This window comes from Marmota monax, unplaced genomic scaffold (genome assembly GCF_021218885.2).
Source record: "Marmota monax isolate L192 unplaced genomic scaffold, Marmota_monax_Labrador192_F-V1.1 WCK01_AAM20220418_F8-fsc00117, whole genome shotgun sequence".
Lineage (NCBI taxonomy): Eukaryota > Metazoa > Chordata > Mammalia > Rodentia > Sciuridae > Marmota > Marmota monax.
In genome coordinates this window covers 1,230,338-1,245,690 of record NW_026693023.1, presented here as the reverse complement: position 1 = coordinate 1,245,690, position 15,353 = coordinate 1,230,338, and the positions used below count along the sequence as shown (strand labels likewise).

General features: G+C 35.3%; 1 protein-coding gene across 12 annotated transcripts in view; it reads right to left on the bottom strand.

Moving 5' to 3' along the window:
* Positions 1–15,353, bottom strand: part of Wrn (WRN RecQ like helicase) — a 154,642-nt gene that overhangs the window by 23,225 nt on the left and 116,064 nt on the right. For 8 of the 12 annotated variants that reach the window (XM_058582310.1, XM_058582311.1, XM_058582304.1 and 5 more), the window contains 6 exons: positions 8,394–8,564; positions 8,219–8,316; positions 7,614–7,701; positions 6,566–6,642; positions 2,048–2,123; positions 1,697–1,809 (listed from right to left, as the gene is read on the bottom strand). In XM_058582310.1, the coding sequence (XP_058438293.1) occupies positions 1,697–1,809; positions 2,048–2,123; positions 6,566–6,642; positions 7,614–7,701; positions 8,219–8,316; positions 8,394–8,564 (623 nt within the window). The remainder of the gene's footprint in view (positions 1–1,696; positions 1,810–2,047; positions 2,124–6,565; positions 6,643–7,613; positions 7,702–8,218; positions 8,317–8,393; positions 8,565–15,353) is intronic. The other 4 variants (XM_058582303.1, XM_058582305.1, XM_058582306.1 and 1 more) reach the window with 4 other exon arrangements.

Sequence of the window (15,353 nt, the reverse complement as noted above, 5' to 3'; positions counted from 1 at the left end):
TGATAGAGTGCTTGCCTAGCACATGACAGGCACTGGGTTCGGGCCTCAGTACCAAATAAACAAACAAACAAAGTAAAGGCACTGTGTACATCTACAACTAAAACTATTTTTTAAAGATGTTTACCTATAACAAAAATCTGCTAACTAGGCTTTCAGTTCTTATTTCTTATTGTGTCCAATATCCAAAAGACTGTAAAAGATCTTCTAAAAATCTGCCAAGCTAATGATAACTCCTTTTCCTTAAATATCTTCTCCAAATATTAAAGTGTTGACTTAGAATACAGGTAAATATTTTCAACAAAATATTATTGTAAAATATAAAGCACTGTAATGTCATTAGAAAATTCTGCGCTAGAGTTACATCTATTGAATGAAATTTAGTGACAATTTTTAAATGAAGTTTAAAAAGATGAATGAATGAAAATTAGCAACAAACACATTTTTGGAAGGAAGTATAAAAATGAATACAATTACCCAGCAACTATTCTTTGGGAATAATTTCTTCTAAATATTTATTAAATGCCTAGTCTTTATTAGGCATTGTGCTTAGTACTGTGAAAGACACATAGAGAATAGGAACAAATATCTCTATCCACAGAGACTAAAATCTAGACGATATATGTCTCCCATTAATTATAAAAATTAATAAGGCATTCTGTGAAAGTGCCATTAAAGCATGTTTAGAATTCATCTAAAAGTCCTTTATGAATTCAAGATAGAGGAATTATTTTGCTGAGTAACACAATAGGAGGTTTCATGAAGTAAACAGTAATAAAACTAGATCTTGAAGGATTTAAGAAGAGTTTTAAGGAATCAAGGAAATACAAGGCAAAAGCAAGACTGTAAATAAATATATATAAGTTGAAAAGGAATCTTCAATAAATGGTAGACAATCCAGGTAAGATATATCATTCTGAATTCTGTGACTTAGATGAAAAAAAGCAGGTTTAAGTCCATAATGGAGGGGCTTGATTTCTAGGCTAAAGAAGTTAAGATGGGGGGCTGGGGATGTGGCTCAAGCGGTAGCGCGCTCGCCTGGCATGCGTGCGGCCCGGGTTCGATTCTCAGCACCACATACAAACAAAGATGTTGTGTCTGCCGAAAAAAAAAAAATATATATATATATATATATATTAAAAAAAAATTCTCTCTCTCTTAAAAAAAAAAAAAAAGAAGTTAAGATGGTTTCCCATGGAGAGATAAACTGAAGAGTGACCACTTAAAAGGCTATTATAATAAGTACTAATATGGGGTTGAATAGGCAGGAAGGCATATATAGATAAATACCAAAACATTCCAATGAACACTAACTGAATAAGAGACAAGATATATGTTAAGGAGTGGAAACAATATCAAGTTTTAAACGTGTGATTAGAAACATGATAGTACCACTAAAAATGAGGGATTCAGAGAGAGGAGTATTGGCATTTGGATAAAATATGTACATGGAAGGTAAATGAACAATGAGTTGGATTTTATATATACTGAATCTGATTGCTATACATAATTGGTTCTCAACTCATGCAGAAACGTGGAACTAAAGCTTAGCAAAGAGATCTGCATAGCAACATGGGAGATTTGGGCGTTAGCTCACAAATCTGATAGCTGAATCCCTGGTCAGCTTATTACTTAATGATATATTTTACAAATCTATTATGTCAGAGGAAATAAATCAGAATGTAAACAAACAGCTTACCTCATTTTGGCCATATCCAACAATATCTTATTTGTTGCCAAAATAGCTGGAGGTACATCCATTATATTGGCATGTCTCTGTCTAGCTTCTACCAATTTGCGATATAACATAATCTGAACAACAACAAAAGAGAAAAGAACTCACAATTTTTTAATGTACTTAGAAAAATTCAGTTGTTACATTTAGAGCTTCAGATACTACATTTTCCCTTAAGATGAAAATAAACTGAACTCTATCTCAGATTCTTAGCTAAAGAACAATTTTTAATAAACTGGTAGCAGATTTTTAAGCATGCACAGAATACTAACTCCCCTCTCATAAATTAATTACCCCTTTTCACAAAAACCTTACCTGAGTCTCTTGCTCTTGGGCCAAAAGAACAGGATCTGAGAAACTGTAAGATTTTTCTGATGAATGCACCATGATACTAAAATATTAAAAAATAAATAAATAATAAAGTCTTTTCTTTCTCCTAATTTTATTTTGCCCATAAAAATGAGAATATCATTCCAACTCAGTACAAATATTTATTCTTAACAATGCCAGGAGGGCAATTATTATTTAAGTGGCAACAGTTAGATTTTAAATATTTCAGAACAAATACAGTCAGTATAATCATACAGTTAAAACTGTAATTTGAGTTCTTTATAAAATTGATGTACTTAAGAAAAGTATCTGTCCTATCCTCCTCCTCAAACAAATGTTTTGAAAGAAAATACTGCATATCCATACTAAAGAGAACATTTTTTTCTTAACTAATACAAATACAATCTATGATTCTTGATGTAAAATCGCTGATTTTCAATTGATGGAAAACATAATATTATTCAGAACTTTCTTCAAAATGAAATGAATAAGCATAAAGCAAAAGAAGTAGCTAGATGTGGTGGTACATACTTGTAATCCCAGCAACTCAGGAGGCTGAGGCAGGAGGACTGCAAGTTTGAGTCCAGTCTCAGCAACTTAGCAAGACCCTAAGCTACTGACACCCTGTCCAAAAATAAAAAATAAAAAGGGCTAGGGATATGGCTCAGTGGTAAAGCAACCAAGTTCAATACCCAGTAACAAAAAAAACAAAAAAAAAAAAAAAAGAAGAAGAAGAAGTAATTTTGTTTTGTTTTGGACTCTTCAAGAGGGAAAAACTATACCTAATGAGGAAACATGGTATGAAAGGTGCTAGGCAGCAAACTAGATATTCTACAAGAGACATTTCTCATTGATAAACTAATTGGAAACAGGAAAAGTTATAAAAATGAAATTGTACAGAATAGTCTACATAAGAGGTGTCACATTTAAATAAATTCCTGCTTTGGGGGACAAAAGGGAGAGCATACTTGATATTTAAGAGATGTTTATAGATTTCTCTGTTATAAGAACTCAGAAACTATAATGTAAAGAATTTCATTTTCACAATTATCAAATTAAGTATTAACAAATCCTATCACTACAATAAATAGACTGGACCCTGAAGAAAGATAACTACAGTTCAAAGAACTAGTACTATCAGGTTAATCAAGAAAATGATAAATCTGCTTTAAATTACATATTAACATTTATATTAGAATTATAGAATCTTTATACTACAATGCCATTTGAAAAATGATTTTTAAACTATTTCACAAAGGAAATTTTATTATTATGTATACTGGCCAAATCCTGGTAATATCCCTGAGGCAGAAGTATATGCAGAAAAATTTTAACAAAAAAAAGAATGTGATGTCTCTGAACATCATTACAAGTTCACAGAAGAATGTTTCAAAGTAACTATAATGAATATCATCAAAGAGATTAATAAAGATACTGTATCTATGAAACAAGAAAACACAGTTATATATTAAACAAAAAGAGAACCAGAATTCTCATCAATTAAAAATTTGACAACTAATATTCAATGTTCACTAGATGGGAAGTGTTAAAAATAAAGGAGGAGACAATTATTAACATCAAGAACAATAAAGGTAGTGGTGGCCATATCAACAGAGTTTGGCTTTAGTATAGAATATTTTTGTGGTTATAACAATATAAAAATAAATTATTAATATGACCAAAACTTATAATTATGTTGGGAGGATTGAAAGAAGGCAACCTACTATGACAGCAATTCAATAAAAAATTTCTATAATTGGTAAGTCATAAACTAGTATCTAAGCATGTCATTTAGAAATATAAAGATTAAGTACCAGAGAAATCAGATGGAAGATTGAATACAGCTAAGTAGGCTTAGGGAGGGTGAGCAAAGTGAGCAAAGCATTAGAAAGTGCATACTTTATTACAGACCTCGAAGTATCAATTGACTTTTCATATGTATTATTTGACGAAAATAAAAGTATCCTATGTACTTCTGTACACTAAATCCTTATATTTAAATTCATTTCTAGGCAATTCCACAGGTATCCCAAACTCAGTATTAACCCATCTATCTTTTTCAATCACCGAATACTAACAATTCTATCTCTAGGACAAGGGTGAAGCTTAGTGGTAGAGCGCTTGCCTCATGTGTGTGATACCCTGAGTTCAATCCCCAGCACTGAAGGAAAAAAGTTCTTAGAAGTCTAAATATCTCACAAGTCTCTTTCTCCCCATGCCCACTGCCATTTCTCTCATCTATGCTACTATCACCTCTTGCAAATTCCTCTGCAATCACCTCCTTATTTGTGTCTCTACAACAACTCTAAACTCCTCTATTCTCTCCACAACAAACAGATTAATAAAGGGTTGGCACACAATGGTCTACAGGCCAACTCCAGCTTTTTTTTTTTTTTTTTGGTCAGGACTTAGCTAAGTCTTTTATACTTTGAAATGGATTTTTAAAAAAAGATCATTCTGTGACATGCTAAATTATATAAACTTTAATTTAATAAATAAGATTTAGTAGGAACATGGTCACACTCATTCCTTCATATATTATCTGTGGCTGCTTTGAGGCTACAAAAGTAAAGTAGAGCAGCTGTCACAGAGGTTTGGGCCTTCAATGACTAAAGTATTTACTATCTTTCTTCTATAGAAAAGTCTGTCAACTCTCGTTCAGAAGTAGAGCTTTGACCACATTACTGTTCTACTTAAAACACTTCCTTAGGTTCCTAACTGCCTTTATGATCTAGTCAAGTGCTTAGAAGAAACTGGATACTCTGGACTCTATTTAATTTTCTATATTCAATTTTACCACTCTACTGATAGGTAATCTCTAGCCATATTGCTGAGCATAGACCTTCATTTGCTTTCAGCTTTTTACATGTGAACAATTCCTCTACTTGGAACACTTTCCCTCATATCACTTGACTGACTTCCACTGAAGCTTCAAGTATCACTTCTGGGAAGCCCTGATTAAGCCTCTATTGTTTCCAAAATATTATTTTCTGGATTGTAGTTTTATGTTCCCTTCCCTGTATATCCCATTACAGTATTAGCTCTGTGGGGGGCTGGTGACTATGTCTCCATTATTCTCCACTGAATTCCAAAACCTAAAATAGCACCTGGAACTAAGAAGCCTAGCAAAAAAAAAAGTAAATATTTAAATGAAAAAATGCTTCAGGATATTTAATGGACATGTTGTTTTTTACACCCCTTAACCTTTCTGTTCATATAAAACAATGGTAATTACATTTCACACATTCAAACAAAAAGGAATTGATTGGGGTAGAAAACTGATATTATGATAAACATTTTATTAGCTCCAAAGTAGTATTATCAAAGTGAGCAAAACATTAGAAAATGCATAACAATCCTAGATCACATTAATATACTTTGACCTGATATGAATGTAAACATAGTCCATTTAAACTGTGTATGTATAACACAGGCCCTGACATGACATGATTTTCAAATTTTCCTTCTTCAGAAACTCTGGAATTTGTACTCTTCTCACTCTTTCATTAATCAGTAAATCAAATAGTAAGCCTAAATGTTCAAGTATATTATCTTTATTCTCTCCCAACTCTATATGTGTTTATCATTTTATGTTGCCATAAATTCCTTTTTTTGAAAATGAAGTGGGTATATTTCACACAAATGTAATAACAGTGGTTAAGGCTAGTTGTATACACATATAGATTTAAAAGTCATCTCTGCCATTTGCTATATGTTCTTCAACAAGTTAGTTAACTTCTTAACCCTTGGTATCTTCAACTATAAGATGGAGATAAATAATAGGGAGTACTAACTCACAGACTGTTGTAAGATGAAGTGTTACATATGAAGTGCTTAGCATTTAACATAGAACCTGGCAAACAATAATACCCATGAAATGTTAGCTATTAAATTAATACTATCATTGTATGGACCTGTCAGATCAGACAAGGCAGGCAGCTACCAAAGGAGGCAGATTTAAAAGGGCGGCTGAACAGGCTTTATTGAGATATCACTCCCGGGTGGAACTCGATCAGACCCACAGAGGGGACAGGGGAAGGGTCTGAGGAGAAACCATGTGGAAGCTCGCACTGGACTGGACTTTTATGGGGCTTACAGCAAGAAGGGAAGGGCTTGGGACAGGAAAAGGTGTTTCTAGGGTCCCTTTGCCCCCTTGGAGTTGGTCAGGGGAGTTGGCTGAACTCTAGGATTGGCCAGGGGGTCCTGCTGATTGACAGGTGTTAGTCAGGAGATCTGGCTGATTGACAGGCATTTCCGGTGGCATCTGATTGATGTTCTTTTCAGGCATGGGCTGCTTTGTTCTAAGTTGCCATTAAGTCGCCACCAAGTCGCTGCCATGGACCTAACAGGATCTACTCTAATAATTGTAGTACTGGAAACTTATGCTTTAACCTCCTTTTGTCAATGAAAAAGCCAACATCTAACAGTCCTTTATCTTCAGGAAAGAAAGGAAAGTAATAATGATAATATAAGTATAGGAAATAAATATTTGGAACTCTGTACCTTTTTTTAGGAATGTTACTCCCAGAAGAAATGTTAGCAAGTGCTTTGGAAGAACACGTCCTCTCCAAGTTAGACTGCTTTTAAACACATAAAGGACCATTTAAAAATCACAAGTTTCAAAAAACACTTAAATACAAAGAAAAAAGGGTACAAAATCTCACAATGACAATCTCTCCTCAGATAACCAAGTCATCAAATAAATCAACTGAAAATAAGCTCTTGAACTATCAACTTTTAAAATTCAAAAGGCAATTAAAAATACAACTCAATAGCTGGGGGCTATGGCACACACCTGTAAGCCCAAGGTCAAGGCCAGCAACTTAGTGAGGACCCATCTCAAAATAAAAAGGCAAGGTATATAGCTCAGTAGTAGAGTACTTACCTAACTGCTCAAGGTCCTAGGTTCAATCCCCAGTACCAAAAAAATAAAACACAAAAATACAACCCAATGTCCCACTAATCCAAAACTCATAAGTGATCAAAAGAATATTCTAAAGTACAGTAAGAGCCCAAGACACGAAACTGATTCAATTACATTCCACATATTTTAATAAAGCAGAAAAAGTATACTACAAAGTTTAATTCACCTGTATGTCCCGTTTCCACATTCTAATTAGCTAATGTCCACCTGTGGGTGAGTTCCTAATCTACAATAGCTGTCTAAGATCCCAACAAAGCAAGAAAATGTGGATGGTGCCTGTATGTGTGTTTGTGCTTGTGAAGTGAGTAATGTAGCTTTAATGAGACTATTTAGGAAGTAGGCTTATTTTTCCATCAACCGTAAGCATTATAAATATGTAAAAACTAAGCTAAATTAGTTATCAAATAGGCTTAAAAGAATCAAAGTAAGTTTTTTTTCCTCAAATACTTCTAATTCTTCTAATAGCTCCAGAAATCATATATTGCATTTTACTCTATTCATATCATTTCTCTTTTCAATTTATGACTTGTTATATGTGCCATTTTCCTCTTTATGTAAAGCAGAATTAACATAATGTTTTAAAACAAGAGTTGCAACAATTAAAAAATAAAATAAATTAAGAACCACCTCTTTAAAACAAACCTTCTCTGCAGTTAATTCAATTGGTATTTGATTAGAAGAATGCGGTTCGGTGCCTGAAGATACAGTTTTAGAACTGAAAAATAAAATTAAATTATCTCAAATGTGAAAATGCAATTATCTATCATACCCCTACTCTCTCAGAAAAGCAGATGACATTATATTATCCTTTTTAAATGACCCGATGACTTTTAAATGTAATTTCTTTTCCCAGAAAAGGAAGACGTTTGAAAGAAAAAACTGATACACAATCAATAATATGTAAAGGTATTAAAAAGTAGGCAATAAGTGTATTCCCTTCCCATCTTCTACACATGAGAAGAAAATGCAGTATATGAATTCTTCAGCATTCATGTCAATGCTACTTAATCAATGGAAAAGAAGTTTTCTAATGGTCAACTACTTCCCATCAACCAAGAAAGTTCTGTGATTTATCTTTTCCCAGGGACTCCCTTTCTTCCAAATTGACTAAAGTAGATATGCAAAAACAGACAGGCAATTCATTTTACTTGAGTGGTACCTAAAATCACTGAAACAGCAACACCACCAAAAACCCATAAGTTAACAGAAAAAAAAAAAACTGAAAAATGAACCTTGGCCGAAGAAACTTCCTTGGACACAACTCTTCATCAGCTTGAAGCATAAGACTCTGAGGAGATTCTGCATTGGATCTATCAAGCCAATTTCTACCCTATTGAAATAAAAAAAGAATCTTAATGCATAGTTGAGAAAAATTAAGTCAAACAGGTAGACTTCTATACTGTTTACCTTTTTTGTAAGGGTGCAAATCTTTGCAAATTTGTTATGCCCAGGAACTTCTACCAAGAATCCTTCAGTTATGAGGTGACGGGATAAGGCCTTCCACCAATTCTCTGTTTGATCCTTACCAGTGCCAAAAAAACTGTGACTACGATATTTATTTGCAATACGCTGAGAACTCTGAAATCAGGAATAAAATTAATATCTAAAAATGCTTATCCAACTAAATGGAATAAATTAAAAAACAAACCCATCCATTGATTCTTTGGATTTAACCAAAAAATCCAACTTTAACAACCTATAAAATTAAAAAAAATTTTTTTAGTTGTGATGGGCACAATATCTTTATTTTATTTATCTTTATGTAGTATTGAGGATCAAACCTAGGGCCTCACATGTGCTAGGCAAGCACTCTACCACTGAGCTACCACCCCAGCCCCCTATAAAATTTTTATATCCATCCTGCTTGTTCTGTACCCAACTCATACATAGTATGTGTTCCTTTTATATTTTAAATAATCACAGAAATTTTCACATATAACTCAGATGCACTTCCCAATGCATAGGTTTAAATACATGTTTGGAATTGTCAATCTCTGCTCTTTAGACCTTTGAATAACATACATTATTGTTTAAAAAGATGATCACGATCTACAGCTCAAGTCTAGAACCATGGATGTTAAAAGACAATGTGACATGATAGTCCTGTAACAATTCATGGCTTCCATGCATGGCTGCTTTTACTGTGTGTTTCTTCATTATACACTACAAAGTTTATTCACTCCTTTATGATTTATTTGCTTCACTGAGATATACCAAGGAAAACATGCTAAACAGTTGATGATTTTTGAGATATTTTTCCCTAAGTGATGAGAGAATTCCTATGGGAGACCCTTCATAGCCATCAAGTTCAAGAAACACTGAGAAATTTAGTCTGTCATGCAATTCGCTTATCCTTTCAGAGAGAGGACTCTACACTCCCTACAAAGTACTCTTCCATTCACATCACCCTTGTACTGCCTCTTTCTTTCATCCTACACATTTAAATACTAGTTCAAATGTATATGGTAATATATGAACAGAAGGTTTTATAATCAACTATTCCTGTCTAATATAGTTGAGGTAAATATAGCAGATAATAATTCAAGGGTCATCCTAACCTCAGTCAACTTCTACTGTACAATCTGGGAAGTCACAAACACGATTTCTGAAACTCTTTCGGTCAGGGTTCTGGATATGACTTAAGTTCTGCTCATCAGATGTTTGCATGGTATGCAAACATATTTGCATGGTATGCAAAAGCAAAATGTGAGGTAAAGGCTACTCCTCTACTAGTTTTGTAGATAACATATTTTTTAATGAACATTAACAAGGAACCCAGCAAACAACTATTAGCTTTGTAAGTATCAAGAGGCATTTACTTTGTTGACACAGATTATAGCAACCTCAATGTGGTTCTCAGCAAAAATAGAACCCTCCTGAGTGCTATGGCTTCCAATTCAGTGCAATTCAGGATAACGTGTCAGTGATAGCTTCCCAAGTTGAGAGCTTCCTGATCACAGAAGAGGCAGCTGCTCCTTTGACAGACTGCTTTGCAAAGTAACCTTGTCAATAATTTCCTAAGTCACTTAATATCCTTTCTGTTTAAATTAATTAAAATGATCATTAGCTTTCTAATATAAGTACTGTATTTTAGGTTGTATTTATGTTATAAAAACATTCATCCCTTCAATATGTGAAGAGGTGATTATATTCTGAACACTTAATATAAAATAATACTTAATATAAAAATGCAGTCTAAAATTTTAGAATTGGGAAGATAATTAAACATTTCATCTACGAAGGTTTAACAACCAATGTATATACAAATCCAGAGGTCAAAATTAAAAGAATATGCAGGATGAGCCACAATAGACATAACTCAGGGAACTGTAAGACTCTATTAAAAATATACTAGCTTTATTCAACTAATGAGAACATAATGGTTATAGGTTTATTATTTTGTAATGCTAAAAATGTGAATTCCAGGTTTTTCAACATGGCGGCGGGCGAGGAGAGATCAAGTCTCTGACTTCTTCAGCTGTGTGGGCATAGGGACTCGTAAATTGTCTAAATGCTGTTTGCTCAGGATCACTAGGCAATGCTGAGCTGACGTGGATCTGGGGCAAACAGTCTGGGCCCCTCAGAACACACACACTGAGCCCAGATCGGCTGCATTCAAGTTCGCCTGCTTCTCGTGACTCAGCACTAACGATCCCGCTGAAATAACTGGTCGGCCCGTCTGAACTTACAGAGGTAAAAGCCAACCGAGCCTTCATAGGCAGTGGCCACAGGATTGAAACGGGGCTTGGGAAAGACAGTCAGGACCCACCTGTTGCATTGGTCACCCGGCAAAGGGAACGAACGGTCACCATTTGCACAGGATACCACCATGGCAGAGAACTGACGTCACGGGCGGAGGAGATAACTTCATTGAAACCAGCGCGACAGGTGTGTAATCCCCTAGCCATCTCTCTCCACACAGCGGGGAAACCTTAAGGGCCCCTCCCAGCTCTCCTGTAAGCGCGATAGCCAGACCAAGGGAATCAGGAGTGGCGTGGGACTCGCGGAGCAGAACTCCCAGCTACCGCTCCCACCAGTGCTGACAACTGAGGTCTCTTGCACCAGCTACTGGGGGCATGGCTACCGGAGGGCAAGAAAATTCGCTGGGGGTTCTCAGCCCCAAGCTCTACAAACTTAGGGTCTGAGGGAGGCAAACAGAGAGAGTGTACCCAGGCGTTCATGAAAACAGGGCTCCCAGGAGCAGCAGACCTGGCGTGTAGCCAGTATTGTGGTGAGCGTCACAGGTGAGCAGGGCCTGGCTTGAGGAAACACAAGAGAAGGCTCTAGGCACTCAGGATTGGAGACCCGCCCAGTCTGGGAGAAAGAGCTGCTGCACAGTGAATGGTTCCCACCTATTGAGAGGAGAAGCTTGGCCCAGTGGGCACAGCTCCACCTACTGGAAGAGAAGTTAATCGAACTCTATGACGGCATTTATTATTTTTTTTTTCTTTTTCTTTCATTTTCATTTTTTGTTGTTGTTGTTCTTTATCTTTTTTTAATGTTTTTAATTTTTTTAATTCTTTTATTTTATTATTATTATTATTTTTTATATTTTCATTTTCATTTTTTTATTATCATTATTAATTTTTTAAAATTTTTTTTTCTTTCATTCTTTATTTTCTATTTTTTTTCTTTTGTCTTTTCACTTCTTTTCAATTTTCTTATTCCCCCTTCCTTGAATTCTACCTGCCTACTCTCATTCTCTTTAGTGATTTCTTCCCTTCCCTTCTAATATCTTTCCTCCCAAGCATCAAATAAATTTATAAGAGTAAACAGTAACTCAACAGTCAAACAGAACAAGAAGTAACATGAGCAGCATAAAAAAGCAAGGAAGAAAAGGAGTACAAACAATGAAGGACAGCCTAAATATTCAGGAGGACCTAGAGTCAGCAGAAAAATGGTCATATAAAGAACTCAAGGAATACCTTAGACAGATGGAATGGAACCTTAAAGAGGATACGAGACAGCAAATCCAAACAGTGAAAGAAAGAACACATTGAAAATGAATTACATAAACAGATAAAAGAAGAAGTTAAGCATCTTTATCAGGAGATAGAGATAATTAAAAAAATCAAACAATAATTCTAGAAATGAAGGAAACGATAAACCAAATTAAAAACTCAAATGAGAGTATCACTAACACAGTGGAGCAAGTAGAAGCCAGAACGTCAGATAATGAAGACAAAATATATCATCTTGAAAAGAGTCTAGCCAACTCAGAAAGGCTGGTAAAAAATCAAGAGAAAAACATCCAAGAGATATGGGATAACATAAAAAAACCAAACTTAAGAGTCATCGGGATAGAGGAAGGTACAGAGATTCAATCCAAGGGAATGAGTAACTGCTGAATGAAATAATTACAGAAAACGTTCCAGAAATAAAAAAGGAAAAGGATATACAAATTGTAGATGCATACAGGACACCGAGCATACAAAATCACAGTAGACCAACGCCAAGACACATTGTTATGAAGATATCCAATATACAGAACAAAGAGAAAATATTAAAAGCTACAAGAGAAAGGAGGCAGATTACATTCAGGGGTAAACCAACAAGGTTAACAATGGAGTTTTCATCACAGACGCTGAAAGCGAGAAGATCCTGGAACAACGTATTTCAAACTTCAAACACTGAAAGACAATGGATGCCAACCAAGAATTCTGTATCCAGCAAAATTAAGCTTCAGGTACGACAACGAAATAAAAATCTTTCACGATAAACAAAAGCTAAAAGAATTTGCAGCCAGAAAACCAGCACTGCAAAGCATCTTGAGCAAAACACTACACGAGGAAGAAATGAAAAACAATAACCAAAACCAACAGTGGGAAGTGCCTCAGTAAAGACAGAGGGAGGGGGGAAAGCTAATCATGGAGAAACAAACTAAATTAAAAAAAAAAAGATAAATAATCAAACATGGCTGGAAGTACAAACCATATATCAATAGTAACTCTAAACGTTAATGGCTTAAACTCTCCAATAAAGTGACATAGGCTGGTAACATGGATTAAAAAAAAAATCCAACAATATGCTGCCTCCAGGAGACAAATCTGATTGGAAAAGACATACACAGGCTGAAGGTGAAAGGTTGGGAAAAAATACACCAGGCACACGGTCCTCGTAAGCAAGCAGGAATAGCCATCCTCATATCGAATAAAATCGACTTCAAGACTAAGTTAATCAAAAGGGATAAGGAAGGACATTATATACTGTTAAAAGGAACCATTCACCAACAAGACATAACAATTATCAATATTTATACACCAAATAATGGTGCTGCAATGTTCATAAAACAAACTCTCCTCAAGTTCAAGAATCAAATAGACCACAACACAATAATTATGGGTGACTTCAACACACCTCTCTCACCATTGGACAGATCCTCCAAACAAAAGTTGAATAAAGAAACTATAGAACTCAATGGAGGAAGGATACCATCTTCAACAAATGGTGTTGGGAAAACTGGAAATCCATATGCAACAAAATGAAACTGAATCCCCTCCTCTCGCCATGCACAAAAGTTAACTCAAAGTGGATCAAGGAGCTAGATATCAAATCAGAGACTCTGCGTCTGATAGAAGAAAAAGTTGGCTCCGATCTACATATTGTGGGGTCGGGCTCCAAATTCCTTAATAGGACACCCATAGCACAAGAGTTAACAACAAGAATCAACAAATGGGACTTACTTAAACTGAAAAGTTTTTTCTCAGCAAGAGAAACAATAAGAGAGGTAAATAGGGAGCCTACATCATGGGAACAAATTTTTATTCCTCACACTTCAGATACAGCCCTAATATCCACAGTATACAAAGAACTCAAAAAATTAGACAATAAGAGAACAAATAACCCAATCAACAAATGGGCCAAGGACCTGAACAGACACTTCTCAGAGGAGGACATACAATCAATCAACAAGTACATGAAAAAATGCTCACCATCTCTAGCAGTCAGAGAAATGCAAATTAAAACCATGCTAAGATACCATCTCACTCCAGTAAGATTGGCAGCCATTATGAAGTCAAACAACAACAAGTGCTGGAGAGGATGTGGGGAAAAGGGTACTCTTGCACACTGCTAGTGGGACTGCAAACTGGTGCGGCCAATTTGGAAAGCAGTATGGAGATTCCTGGGAAAGCTGGGAATGGAACCACCATTTGACCCAGCTATTGCCCTTCTCGGACTATTCCCTGAAGACCTTAAAAGAGCGTACTACAGGGATACTGCCACATCGATGTTCATAGCAGCACAATTCACAATAGCAAGACTGTGGAACCAACCCAGATGCCCTTCAATAGATGAATGGATAAAAAAAATGTGGCATTTATACACCATGGAGTATTGCGCAGCACTAAAAAATGACAAAATCATGGAATTTGCAGGGACATGGATGGCACTAGAGCAGATTATGCTTAGTGAAGCTAGCCAATCCTTAAAAACCAAATACCAAATGTCTTCTTTGATATAATGAGAGCAACTAAGAACAGAGCAGGGAGGAAGAGCAGGAAGAAAAGATTAACATTAAACAGTGACATGAGGTGGGAGGGAAAGGGAGAGAAAAGGGAAATTGCATGGTAATGGAGGGAGACCCTCATTGTTATACAAAATTACATATAAGAGGTTGTGAGGGGAATGGGAAAATAATCAAGGAGAGAAATGAATTACAGTAGATGGGGTAGAGAGAGAAGATGGGAGGGGAGGGGAGGGGGGATAATAGAGGATAGGAAAGGTAGCAGAATACAACAGTTACTAATAGGGCATTATGTAAAAATGTGGATGTGTAACCGATGTGATTCTGCAATCTGTATTTGGGGTAAAATTGGGAGTTCATAACCAACTTGAATATAATGTATGAAATATGATATGTCAAGAGCTTTGTAATGTTTTGAACAACCAATAAAAATAAATAAATAAAACCTTAAAAAAAATGTGAATTCCAAAACAGGTATATTAACACATTTACGTCATTTACTACTGTTTCTAAGGCACAGATTTCCAAAAATAGCCTAAGTAAGGTATATCCCTCAAAAAAAGAAGCTAGGATGAAATGAAGTAAAGGAGACTAAATTCCCACCAGAGACCGAGACATCAGTGCCTAGATACTGGAATATAAATAAAGGCTTCCGCCAGGAGTAGTTAACAGTCTATAGTTGCTCTCTATTAAATTTTCAAAATAAAAATAGAAGGTTTATTAAAATAAACAAAGTAATGAATTTTAGAAGCATGATGATTATATTTATGAAAATGTTATTAGAACAAGATTTAGAGAAATATAAACTAGGTATGACACGACACCTTTTTCTTACCCACAATCTTTGCCTATGCTAACTCTCACTTTGGTTGATTTGAATAGAATGTTTAAAAATTAAACAT